This window comes from Diceros bicornis, chromosome 9 (genome assembly GCF_020826845.1).
Source record: "Diceros bicornis minor isolate mBicDic1 chromosome 9, mDicBic1.mat.cur, whole genome shotgun sequence".
Classification (NCBI taxonomy): Eukaryota; Metazoa; Chordata; class Mammalia; order Perissodactyla; family Rhinocerotidae; genus Diceros; species Diceros bicornis.
The window spans coordinates 39,772,135-39,786,171 of record NC_080748.1 but is presented as its reverse complement, the minus strand read 5'-3'; the positions used below and the strand labels follow the sequence as shown (position 1 = coordinate 39,786,171).

Below are 14,037 nucleotides of genomic sequence, written 5' to 3'. Positions count from 1 at the left end.
TTGCCTTAATAATCCTCCATCTTACCCTACACTTAGGTTCATGCATTAGCATCAATATATTTTCACTGTTTTTTAAAATTACAAACATACTCCAGGCAAACAATGCCAAGTAAGAGTCAATTGTATCACCAAACTGTTTTTAAATCAGGAAATTCTGATTTAATCAACCAAGAATAAAATAAGAGTCTAGGCATTGGTTTAAAACTAAGAAAAAAACAATTCATTAAGGTAACAAGAGGTCACACAAAGCTTAAAATAATGATAAAAATAAAGCAATCAAGTGTCTTGCCTTGAAACTATGTAAAGGTAAGTTTGTATGTAATCTTTAATTCTATCTTAACGATAATGATAATAAAGATAGATAATTGATTTTTCTTTTGTTTTGCATGACATATAACTGCTCTTATTCACATTCTTAATGTCATAAGTTGACTTGGGATAAACTATTTCAAAATAGATGCAATACTGCAAAAGCAAAATAGAAAGCAAGAGTTTTGTGCCCCAAGAAGACATTACTATAGAATTCATCAATATTTAGACAATATTCTGTTTTTCTCTGAACTACAGAAATCAAAGTAAGTTATTGTTAAAGTTGCTCAGCAAGTTTTTATGACAAATACATTATATAAAGATGTATCAGTAAGCAATTATTAGATTTTAGCTAGAAAATATCCCTTTTTGAAACTAATTCTTTTTTTTCCAAAATACTAAGTGATAACATTTTTTCTTAGTATATTTTGCTAAGATTTTAAGCATATTATTTCTCAAACCTTCTAATTTCTTACTGTCATCTCATCTACCGAAATGAGGATATGAGTGAAAAACGAATACCGGTCACTTGACACTGTGGTTGGATAATCCTTCTCATGGTAATCAGAGCTGAATTACATTTATAAGTATCAGTTCTGCTTATGCAATTGCTCTGGTGAAATAGCAAAAGATCTATGGAGTATTCAGTCATAAAATAGTCTCAGTATATTTTGGTAAAATATGCTGTATGAAAAATAAAATGAACGGCTTTAAGCCAAGGTATTTACATTGGAGTCTGTGAATTGAAAAAGAATATTCTATCTTAACGGTGAAAACTCTAGTTTTAGGTTTCAAAACAGATGCAAATGCTTGTACTGTAAATAAATAAAAATTTAAGAACTTATCTAAGATATTGTTAGTCTAAAATCGGGTTATAAAAATAAGAGGTATTTGGACTCCTGTGACCATTTCTGCCTACAGTAAAATACTTGCTGCATTTCTGCTTTATAAAATTAAGCTATTGGAATTTAGGATATACTTGTATATTTCAATTTGAGTTTTATTGGATTGGAGGACATGAAAATTTAGGTATAAGTATAATCTAATCATTGCTTTGCAATGATTATTAAGGATTCAAGTAGAATTATTATAAAGAAGTATATCAATTTATGATTTATGCCTACATTACATTTTTTAAAAGTTATCACGAAAAGAAGCTGAAGAAAATATATCTAAAGCACCACAGTTGTTGGAAAGAAATTAGTTATTTAGTCATATTGTAAGCTAAATCTGTTATTTAAAAATACATATGCTACCAAAATAGCATTAGAACCTTCCTGAATATAAAGTCATTATCCCCATCATGCAATTTACAAAGATGTACCCATTGTCTCTTAAAAACAGTATATATCTACAGAACAATTATGAATGTATAGCTTTGAAAACTTGAAATAGAATTGTAATACTCTCGCTTTCAAGTTCCACAAAGGCTGCTTCTAGCTGATAAAGAGAGTAAACAAGAAATTGTCCTTTAAATGGTCCCTTTAATGTGTTCCACTAATTAAGAGTCAATCGAAAACATTACAAGTTTAAAAAATAATAAATATTGTTCAGGCAGGGTGTATTCCAGAACCAAACAGAAGCTTATAAGATTGTATTTATCTTTACCTTGCCCATTTTTCATCCAACATAAATATGGTTCATGACTATATTATTGAATAGAAACATAATGAAAATAACATAGGTCTTTAAATATTTCAAAATGACTGAAATAAAATGCATTTCTAATACTATTAAATTATTTTAATATATTCCATTCCTCTAATCAGACCAAACTCTATTTATGTAGATTAGTTACATCTAAAGTCTCATTTATCCAACCTGTATTTATCTTTTGATCACAAAGCTTGTTAACTTAAATGGTCTTTTATTGTTATGATTCGTTTTCCCGTAATTATGCTGTTTAACTGCCTTATTTTTTGAATAAATATATGCAAACGTGCCAATCATATTCAGCACAGTTATGCTAGATGCTCAATGAACTGTATGAGCCATTTCACTACAATAAAACTGCCTGGAATAGATCCAGGGCAAGGCCTACAAATACCAGTAATCAGAATGTCACTAGGACCAGCACAGACAAATAGAAGCGTGTCACATGTATATCAATAGATTCTCTCAAACGCTGTCTGAAACCAATTTTACAATCTATCACTGGAGGAACTTGGTGCATACAAGCGACAGATGTCACCCACACAGCCACGATTTTGTATCTGTGTTTTGTTCTGAATCTTTTTTTTTTTTGCTTTACCTTAAAAATATCAAACTTATACTTCTGCAGTAGCAAGGAAGCACAAGCAAGCTTCTGCTTAGTCACAGCAGGACATGTTGATGTCATTAAGGACTTCTTTATTATATGTAATTTATTTCAGGCGACCAAAGGATAGCAATATATCACTGTCAAAGCTGGTGGTGAAAGCTATGACTAACTGTAAAATACTGTGTGCCATTGAAGGAAATTCTTGTCCACGGTTCCTTTACTAAAATAGGTTGACAATAGATCAGTATAGGTCTGATGAACTTTAAAAGTGTTTTGTAGGTGGGTGGCAGAAGTCACACTGTCTTCAAATTGATACATCAAAATGAACTTTATGCTATTCTCTAACAAATATACAAGTCATTGGTTGAAGGAATTCGGTACCAAAAAAAAATCCTTCCCTAATAGCTTTACTAAAATATGACTTTAAGATAAAGCCCTGTGGGATTTATTAAACAGATGTATCACTGAAGGGAATACATTCTGGAGCAATGACTAATATCATAATTAACAGGTGCATTTGTAAGAATTTACCCACTATTGAGTGTATTGCAAGACTTCTCAGCATAAGGGAGTTAAGTTTTACTTCCTAACCGGCATGAGCCCAGTTCTAGTGGCTTCATCTTCCTCCTGTTGTGTCATCATCAGGCTCACATGGCATATTCTCACAATGTCTCCAGCCATCCTACCAACCTCCCAGAAGAATCAGAAACAAATGAGACTTTTTTTCCTCTTAATCTGCATAAACTCCAACCTATTGTCCACTGAAGGCCAACTGATCCTTAACTTCTTCTCTGCTCTACAATGACTGGTTCTACTCTAAGGAACTTCAAAATGTTTGAAGTTTTAAAACAGTAAAATCATCAAATTCCAACATATTTTCAAAGAAAAATAAAGGTTTGAGTTCATCCTTAAAAAGAGAATTGCCTTTGAACTAAAAAAGTATAAAAATAGGCTAATATTTGTGCTTGAGTATACATACATTATACTGAAAATACAAAGACATATATACATGTATGCACATACTTTAATTTTGCCAAGAAGTTTTATTGTTCACGTTTTCATAAATATAGGCAGAGCCAACCTTCACTGCAATAAATGCATGTAAACCTTTATTAATCTTAAAAAACATAAAATAATTTCTTAATTTACTTTTATTTTTATAGATATATTTCTATTGCATTATACTACACAAGCAGCAATAACAGTGAAAAATTTGAAACCTAACAATGGTAGTGAAACACTATAAATTATAAATATTATATTTTTAAATAGTATTAAATAATTATCTGGAGATTTTGAAGATTTCTTTTCTTTTAAAATATGTATATTTCTTAGTCCTTTAATACAGATGATATTTGAGATTATTTCAAGAATAATTAATATATTTTAACCTCATATGTAAACCTGTATCTATGCCCTGTAAAAAAGTGAATAATATGTATTATAACATCAACTTGATAGAGAAAAGTTTCTGGAAAATGTGTTTTTTTGTTTTTTTAATATTATTTTTTGGCCTGGCTTGATCAATATAGTCACAGGCGATAATGTTTTAGAACATGTAAATTTTTTTTTTACTAAAAAGTATGTTCAAGCAGTTGAGATAGAAATTTTAGGGCGTACTTTTCTACGATCTGATGCCTTTCATGATCACACACAGCCTTAAATAACATGAAGATGTCAAGTATAAAATTCCAAAATCCTTCGTGTAGACTTTGTATGATAATATTTGTTGAAATAGAACTCACTCATAGAACTCAAGTAAAATTACAGAATTCACTCATGGAACTCAAGTAAAATTATAGAACTCAAATAAAATTAAAAATTATCTTACTCCTACATTTTTAAAAGAATGATGAATTATCACCTCAGTGTAAGGATGATTAAAGTATTACCTAGCCCGTATTTTGAAAATTCTATTGAAAACTAAAAACTAATAGATAAAAAAGTTATTACTGTATGAGTAGTTATATCAACTAATATTAAAAATAAGATTCTCAAGTTTCTAGTTCACATAATAAAAATTATACTCTTTGTGTTTTCATTAAAACATTCTCTATAAAATAGAGAATGCACACAGATTTACGTTGGGGTAGATTTTCATGGGTGCACACAAAACAGAATAAAAGTAACAATATGTTAAGAATGATGATAATTTGGATTTTAAACTCTTCTCCAAAGAAACTCAAAACACCTCAATGGCTGATGATCTTCTTAAGTTTATTTGTACTACTTTTAATGTATGGTAAAACAGAAAAAAATATTTTATGACTGTATACTTATGTTAATTTAAAGTAGGGATTAATCCTTCTATCTTCTAAAAATCTTTTAAAAAGAGACAAGTGTACAAGACACTCCTGGAGGCAGTAAGAAAGGGACATTCTCTTCCTACTCAGCCCACCATAACACCTATAAATAGAGATGTATATAAAGTTAATGGAAATGAATGCATGTAAGTAACCAAATTGTGCCATCTTAGAATAACATTGCAGAAAAATATCTTCAAAATTATAAACGAAGAAAGAAACTGTTCACACCCTTTGTACTTGTTCCTGAAGTCACTAACACACTAGAGTATGAAGTTTTGAAGACCATGATCTTGGGAACTCATCTGAGTCCCTATAGTCAAGAATCTCTTGTAATAGAGAAGTGGAAATAAAGGCAGACAGTGGATAGTGTTGCCCATAAAGATATTCTTTTTCTTTCACCTTTCCATTCTAAAATACTGATTTATTGTCTACACTATGATACTTTAGTCTTCTATGCCTCAATCTCATTTTTATATATTTTGGATTGAGTGTAAGTATTTACCATGTGTTTAATTCCCTTTTATTGAAAAGGCCATGCATGTATATAAAAAGGATTTTCTCTTCCAGCATAAAGAGTCTCAACTCAATCCTAATGTGAATCTTTTAAAATTGAACTGTAAAACACTGTGTAAGAATGTATTCCTTTAAAAAATTTATTTTGGTAGAACTTATTCTGCTGGCTCAATATATTTTCTTCTGTGACAGCATATTAAAATGACTTGTCGTCGTGCTACAAAAAAAAAGCTGAAAACACAGATGTTCAAACAAGACTGGAAATTCTCCCACCAGTGAGAAGTCCCCAGCCTCTTTGCCTCTTCTCAGCCAGGCCTACATTGAAAACACCTGTTGAGCAGTTACCCTGAGATTTAACAAATAATTCTTGATAAGCCACGATTAGCAGTTACCTGTGACAATTAGTAATGATCTCTACTTGATTTTAGATTCTCATATTAACATATGAAATAACTCACATGGAAATTGCTCTTATGAAAAGTGCTTTTTATACATTTGTATAACAATCTATCTGCCTTACCTACCACAAAATCTGTTCTTATTTTTCAAAATCAGTTTCAAGCTTTAAAATGAATAAAATATTTCACTCTGACAATGCTGTGTTATGATTCGCACTACTAAGGATATTTTAATGATTATTCTATTGTTTAAAAACTTCATAGACTGACTTTACTTCCGCTGAGGACCTTGAGGACCTGAAATAAAATCTCTTCCCACAAACCACTCTTTCTACACCAGCTTACATGATTGTTCTGCATCCATATTCAACAGAAATACTCTTATGCCCAAGAACCTACAGATCTTAACCTTAGAATTTTAAACTCTGTGACCCACACAAAATCTTTTCATACTTAAATCTTAATTTGAGCTGAAACATGTCTCATAAATTCTAAAGTTTCTCAATTTCTTATCAACTCTCTTTACCAGTGTATCTCAAAACAATTATGAAATTCTTTTCATTCCATCAACAGAAATACACTGTGCACCTTCTAAACAGCACACAAGATGCTGGAAAATAAAGATACACCAGACCTAGTTGCTGCTAGTCCAAGTGCACTCTGTGGATTAAAATTCTTCCTTCAGATATACATGTGAGATTAATAGTGTGTTTCATCAGCAGGCTGTGTTACACACACACAGTAATAAACGCACTTGAAACAAGATTATGGGATACCTGCACACTTTAATTTAAGCATGTCACTTCAGCACAAGTGTTTGCAGCACACTAGTTTAAAATGAAAGAAAAAAGGACAGTCACTGTAGTCAATTTACTCAGTATTCCCTAATAGGTATTGAGAAAAACCTGATACATTTAAAAAGCAATTAACATATTAGGAATTTACAAAGTATCCCTTATAGGATTGCAAAAACTCAGTAGGAAAAAAAAAAAAAGAGCCTGTTTTAACAAATTGTACTGAGGATATTTCCAGGGTAGGAGCAATATGGGAAATTGAGCCACTTTGGAAAAAATTTCAAGAACTTTAATTTTTTCTGTGTCTTTATAGCATAGATTAAGATTGTAGAAGAAAGGGAATGACAATGAAGTTTGTCCTTTGTTTTCTGTCTAAACTATTTCTCCCTCTCTCTTCCCGGGTGTGTGTGCGATTTGCTTTAGCTCAAGTTTTACCTCTAATGAGAGGAATCATCATCCTCATCACCATCATCCCTTGAGCAATGACCAGCTTCAAGAACAGCATGGTGTAAATATGCACCCCTGTCCCTCAAAACCTTCTGGATACTTCCATCCAAGACTGTTCCTCACTAATCTGACCAAGGAATCAGGCTTACTGAGAATTCTACTGCACCACCTTCATTTTTACGGGACCCTAAATAAGAATTCAACTCATAGCACTTGAACTGAAAGATTAAGCATTAACCCTCTGTGATGTCTCTGTAAGGGTCAATGGTAAAAAATATAAGAAAGGTATATAATATATGCGTACTTATAAAATGCCTGCAGAAGATCTATCGATATATATTTTCACATATCTCCCTCTAAAGAAATTGATTATCATAAATACCAGTTTTACACAGTCACTGAAAGACTTTCATAGAAACCACAATTTTTTTAAGGGAGGAATTTCTTGTTTAGTTTTATATAAACCTCAAAATAAAAATCATGATTATTGGTATAGAATAAACACTGTAAAAAGTGGGCTTTAATACTACAATTGATATTTTAGTATTCAGTAGCATGAAGTACAAGAGTCTGGTTTGCAAGGACATTATGCTATTATAAGAAAAATATTTTGCCAAGTTTTAGTATCTTTTACACTTACATTAGAGAGGATAAGATTATGAAATTTTACTACTCTATTTTAATAATAAAACCATTACTGAGTCAAGTGTCTTTAAAAGGTATTTGCTTTTCAAAGCATAAAATGATGAACAAATTATTTTCATTTGCCCCAAACTAATCTTCCTCCCAAATGTCACTTTTAGTTCAACTCAATTTTGAATTTCAAGTACTGCTCATCCAGAGTAATTTGTAGCAACATGAATTCATAATAAGCAAGAATTAAGTTTTTCTGTGACACAACTCAATAGTGGATTAAAGAAACTAGGCAGTGACTAGACACAGTATGGTCACTTGCTGTTAGAATCCATGCCCATGCTAAGTCAGTTAGTTTTTTTCTTATACCAATAACTTTGAACTATACTGTCTAATATATATTAAATATCGCTTAGATATACTGAAAACACACCGTATGCAAACTAAATGCATCCTGGAATTCTTTTTGGCACAAATGCCTTTAGTGCAACTTTGTCTCCTGTTTTCAACAGCACAAAATTAGTCTGTGACCCTCTGATGTTCTCTGTTCATTCTTCAATGACTCCAAGAAACGGATCAGGAAAACCACAGGACAAAATAAATATAAACTTTTCCTAGATAGTTACTAGTCATTATCCAGAGCCTATATTTATTCAAACTTTTGAAAGATCTTCAGAGCACAGATTTCCAAAGCTTAAGCTACACAACGCGTTACGCTGCAGTTTCAGCTGAAGAATAAATGAGATTCACGTCCTTTAAAACGCTTTTTAAATATAAAGCTGACTTTTTTGGGGGTAAAAACTTAGCTCTAACTGATTTAGGCTCTGGAATTCTGACTGGTTGCTATGTTGTACTTCAAGTAGGTAACTTCTTAATATTTGGGTGTACATTTCTTTCATTTTTGGCATCAGGTTTGTAAAAACGGAATTAAAAACTTTTAGAGTGAGCTAACTAAAACAATTTTTTTTCTATTCTGAGAATCCTTTGTTATGGAAAGAAATGTAGACCAAGAAATAAAAATAAAGTAAAATAAACTTTGAATACTGAGCATTGCTAACATTTTTCAACCTATAAAAATAAACTTTAAAAATGCAACAAAAGTAGGACATTTACATCTTGTAGATTTTGGACCATTTACATGGGAGGGGTTATGTATAGAATATGTGGTACACAGAGTGGCAAAGTGTAAACCATTTTCATTAAAAAAAAAATTTCCCCTCTCACTGCTGTTGGCCGTGTGGCTTGTCCTGTTTCAAAGGTTTCAGGACAGCTCCAAAACCAGCCATCAAGTGAAGTCCCAGTTATGCTAAAAGTCTCCTACCTGAATTATGGACATCCGAGTGGCCGGGGTCTCGCTCGCATTAGTCCCTTGTCCAGTGAAGCTGGTGTGGCAGCCCGCGTGCCCCTGAGGGACAGTCAGGTTGTTGGAGGCCGGTTTGAGATACATCACCTCCGACCGGGGCGAGCTGAGGGGCAGGCGGGTCTGGTAGTCGAAGTACATGGGGGAGGTGGCCAGGGAGGGGCTGCTCACCACGTTCATGACGTTCATGGCGTTCCTCTCCTCCACCTCGCTCTGCACCAGCATGATATCATTTTTGTTGATCTTCTTCTTCTTGCCCTTGCCCCCACCCAGCTGCGGGTGGCTGTACTCCGCGATGCGGCAGTTGTAAGTGCGGATCTCCTTGTTCTCGCGCTTGCACTTGACGGCGATGGTGATCATGGCCGCTAGGAGGATGATGGAGATAGTGCTGAGAGTCACGATGAGCGGCAGCGACATGTCCCAGTGGTGCTGCTCGCCGTTCACCCGGGGAACCCCCTCGGGCAGGGAGCCGCTCACCGCGCGGATGATGAGCTTGGCCACAGCGGACAGGGTGGGCTTGCCATGGTCGGTCACCTTCACTACCAGCTCCACCACAGGCGTCACATCCTCCCAGAAAGGGTGCAACGTGCGGATCTCGCCGCTGGATGGATCGATTTCAAACAGGTGGTCGTCGTTACCGTCTACGATCTCATATGTGAGGCGCCCGCTCTCGCCGAAGTCGCTGTCAAGGGCGCGCACGGTGCTCACCAGGTAGCCCAGGCCAGCGTTGCGCGGTACCTGAAGCTCAGCCGTGTCGTTCTGCAGCGTGGGCAGCACGATCACCGGCGCGTTGTCATTCACGTCTAGTACTGTCACCCTCACAGTGGCGTTGCTCTCCAAATGCGCGGGCGCCCCCGAGTCTTTAGCAAGCACCTTGAACTCAAAAGCCTTGGTCTGCTCGTAGTTAAAGGAGCGCAGGGCGTAGATGGCCCCGTTAGTGGGGTTCACAGACACATAGGTGTAGATGGACACGTCGCCGATGTGCGAGGGCAGGATGGAGTAGGACACTGTGCCGTTTTGGCCCAAGTCGGGGTCCTGGGCCAGAACCGAGCCCAGATACTCTCCTGGGATGTTATTCTCGTGCACCTGCAGCACGTAGAGTCCCTTGGTGAAACGAGGCGGATTGTCATTCTCGTCCAGAATCTTGACGGCGAACGACTTGGTGGAGTTGAGTGGAGGTGAGCCCCCGTCCCGCGCCACGATTGTCACGTTATACTCGTCCTGTGTCTCGCGGTCCAGCGGGCGGTCAGTCACCACCGTGTAAAAGTTGTCATAGTTCTCCTCAAGCTTGAAGGGCACAGAACCTCCCGACCCGCCCAGACCGCCTGCGCCAGTTCCCCCTCCACCCAGGACCCGGCACTGCAGCTGTCCGTTCTTGCCGGAGTCGCGGTCAGTCACCCGCACCAGGGCGATGACGGTGCCGGGCGGGGCGGCCTCGCTCAGCGCCCCCTGGCGCACGGAGACGAAACCGATGGACGGCGCGTTGTCGTTGCGGTCGATGAGCTTGACAGTGACCTTACAGTGGGCCGGGATGGGGTTGGGTCCCAGGTCTCGGGCCTGCACGTCGATCTCCAGCATCCCATTCTCTTCATAGTCCAGGTTGCCCTTGACACGGATCAGGCCTGTCTTGGGGTCGATGGAGAAGAGCTCCCGCACGCGGTCAGGCACATAGCTGCTGAAGGAGTAGAGCACTTCGCCGTTGGGACCCTCGTCGGCGTCGGTGGCGTTCAGATCAATGACCACGGTGCCCAGCGGGGCGTTCTCGGGCAGCTCCACCAGGTAGGAGGGCGCCTCGAAGACCGGGCTGTTGTCGTTAGAGTCGATCACCTTCACATTGATCTGCACGGTGGCCGAGCGCGGCGGCTCGCCGCCATCCAGGGCGGTCAGTACCAGCGTGTGGTGGTTCTGCTGCTCGCGGTCCAGTGCCTTCTGGATAACCAGCTCTGGGAACTTGGTGCCGTCGCCACGGGACTTGACGTCCAGCGCGAAGAGGCCGTGGTCGTCGCGCGTGAGCAGATAGGTGCGGAGCCCGTTCTCGCCGGCGTCGGGGTCGTGAGCACTGGTGAGAGGGAAGCGGGTGCCGGGGGCCGCGTTCTCTGAGATGTCCATCTCAATCTGGTCCGAGGGGAAGGAGGGCGCATTGTCGTTAACGTCCTGGATCTCCACCTTGATCATGCAGATCTCCTTGTCGTTGGCGAACACCTCGAGGGACAGCTGGCACTTGGCGTTGTGGCGGCACAGGGACTCGCGGTCGATGCGCTGCTTGGTGTAGAGGAGCCCGCTGTCGGCGTCCACGTCCAGCAGGTACGGAGCCGAGTTCTCCAGCACCCGGTAGCTACCCGACTTGCTGCGCCCGCCGCCGCCACCGCCGCCGCGCTCTGCGGGTGGAAGCCCTGGCTGCAGTCGAGCATCCTTGCCGATGTTGCCGATCACTGTGCCGGCCCCTTGCTCCTCCGGCACGGAATAGTTGAGGTTTTTGAGCGTCAGGGCAGGGGCCCATAGAAGGAAACAGCAACAGATGGAAAGGTACATCCCAGACCGGTGGGGTGGGGGCAGGAGCCGGACTGGAGGGGCGAGCGGATGGGTGCGCGCCAGCCTGGAGCCCGGGCGCAGCGTGCGCGCGGGAGTCACAAGTCTTTGGGTCCTTCCTTAGCTCCGCTCCCGGGCTGCGGCACCGGGCGGTCTCTCCTTATTCCGCTCAAGTTCCCCGAACCTGTTGATCTACAGCATCCGCACTGGGCGAGAAGCAGCGGCGCAGCGGAGCTGCAGGGGCACGGAGCAAGGCGGCGGCTCCCTGCGGCTGGGGGCGAGCCTGGGGCTTTGTCTCTCCCGCCGGGACTTCGGGCGACTCAAACTTGAGCGATGAGGCCGGCGATAAGAAGGAAATCGCGCCTAGGAGGGATGATAATGAGCTAAAGAATCCGTTGGTTTTCCTCGCTCCCGCTAGGGCGCTGCAAATCCACTCCCGCCCGTAGCGTCTGGAATACTCTTCACATTGGGTGGGGGAGGGAGCGGGGAGGTGTGTCTCTAGGCAGATCGGAAAGTGAAATCCTTACTTGTTTCTCGTCTCCTGTGATGAAATTGATGGGGATGAGGAGCAACGAAGAGAGAGTCAGATATATTTGAAGCTTTCCCGGAGCCTTGTGAAATGTCTGCTTGCTTGGCGGGCTGGTCTGTTTTCAGGCAGTGTTTTGCTGCATTTGGAGATCTAATCTCGCATTGCTGGCTGAGGCAGCGGCGGCGGCGGACTGCATCTCCCAGCCAAGCGTATTTTTTTTTTTTTTCTCCTTTCCGAGCAGCCAAAGGGAGGGGAGGAAATGCAGCGCAAAGAACTAGTGTCCCGATTTGTAGTTTCCTCCCTCCGCCAGGCTCCTCCCTCTCTTCCTAGGAAAAGGCTCTCCCCCGAAGTCAAAGCTACAGCCCGATCAGCGTATGCGGTGTGAGTCTATTGGGAGGGGGAAATTTATAGCTATCTCTCCGCCTCTGCTCGTAGAGCACACACTCTGTGATTTCTCTACGCCAAGCTAGTAGCCGCCGCTACCATCCCATTCTCTCCCCGAGAGCAAGGACTTCTCTCGATGCAGTTTAATTCCAGTTTGCTTTTCTTCCCAGGCGAAAGGAAATCAACAGGCAACTCATGGTTGGATGTGCAGGTTTGAAGCTGGAGGGGGAGGCGGAATGAAAAAGAAGGGGGGGCCACCCTCCCAGTCCTCGCGCACACACTCTCCCTGTCTCTCGCTAGAAGGGAAACAGTCTCTGCATTCACAGGGCTGGGCTGTCAAGTGCCTCTCTTTTCTTTCTATTCAGCATCTCCTTCCAATGGCCCTGCCTGCCAGTCCTCTTCATCTAGAAACGAAAACCTTGGCGAGGAATAAAAGTGGTGAATATTTGAAGCGAATAAAGTGCGGTTTTTCTTTTTCCTTCAATTTTTTTTAAAGTAGGAGGAGTGGGCTGGATAAAAGAAACACATCAAGGTTTGGCGTGATGCATTCTGCAGTCTCGCTCTCACAGTCTCTCTGGGCGACTCGGGGAGGGCAGGGGGTGAGGAGCTGCGGCCGCGGCGGTCCAGCCAGGAGACCCACCCCGGGGAGCTACCTCCGAGGGGGTGTTAGGCACAGGTCTGTCTACACGTTATTTCGGGTTCTCCAGGCGCCTCGACATACGGGAATGACACATCCAGAAATGCAGGTGTTCCGATCTGCCCGATGAGTCAGAAGCAGCGGAACGAATCGTATTCACTCTCGCCTCACGGTCCTCCCTTCACAGATATTAGTTGCGGCTTCCTCCTAACGCTTTCTCTGACTCACTCTCTAGAAAGAAAAGCCAGATTCATGTTTTGGAGAAAAAGAAAAAGCAAGGGAAAGGGAAGCAGGGCAAGAGGAAGGTGGAGCTGAATCCAGCAGCACTTTTACTCTACCTCTGTCTGCCGGCGTCCGAGGCTCTGGAAAACAAGGCGTCTGTTTTGCTAGGTATATTTATTTATTTATTTATTTATTTATTTTAAAAAACCTTTCCTTTTGGTTAAGGCGTGAGGAACCCCAAAATCTTTCAGAGTCTTGGAAAGAAAAGAAAACAATCAGGATTCCAGGGACTGTTCACAGCTTAGCCCCGCATCATAGTCCACGATGTTCCTCTCAATGCTCTCTATTCACAAAGTCTAGCACCGGTGTGCATAGTTAATTGTGCAGTCCGTTGTGGAGGGTTTTTTTTTTTTTTCCTCCTTTTCTGTCACGGGTGGTCTCTTTCAATCTGGTGCCTGTCAGGATCAGCTCACAGTCTGCGAAAGACGTGCAGATTTCAAAGCAAGTAAATCCATCTCCGCAAGCAAAGCATCCGAGGAAATGAAAGGCGAAAATTCAACTCAACAGTTGGAGTAGCGTCTCCCCAGCCGCCCTCCGCCGCTGCCGCATCCGCGGGGCTCGCAGTCCCTGCTCTCTCCCCAGCGCCTCTTGCTGACTGACTCTATTCACCTCACGCCGCCGCTTAAACATTGATACTGATTCCCTGCCAGCCAATC

General features: G+C 41.0%; 1 protein-coding gene across 1 annotated transcript in view; it reads right to left on the bottom strand.

Moving 5' to 3' along the window:
- PCDH17 (protocadherin 17) overlaps nucleotides 1-13,834 on the bottom strand; it is a 97,188-nt gene extending 83,354 nt beyond the window's left edge. The window contains exon 1 of the mRNA XM_058548274.1: nucleotides 8,982-13,834. Within this exon, the coding sequence (XP_058404257.1) occupies nucleotides 8,982-11,552 (2,571 nt within the window). The 5' untranslated portion in view covers nucleotides 11,553-13,834. The remainder of the gene's footprint in view (nucleotides 1-8,981) is intronic.
- Nucleotides 13,835-14,037: the final 203 nt, after the last annotated feature.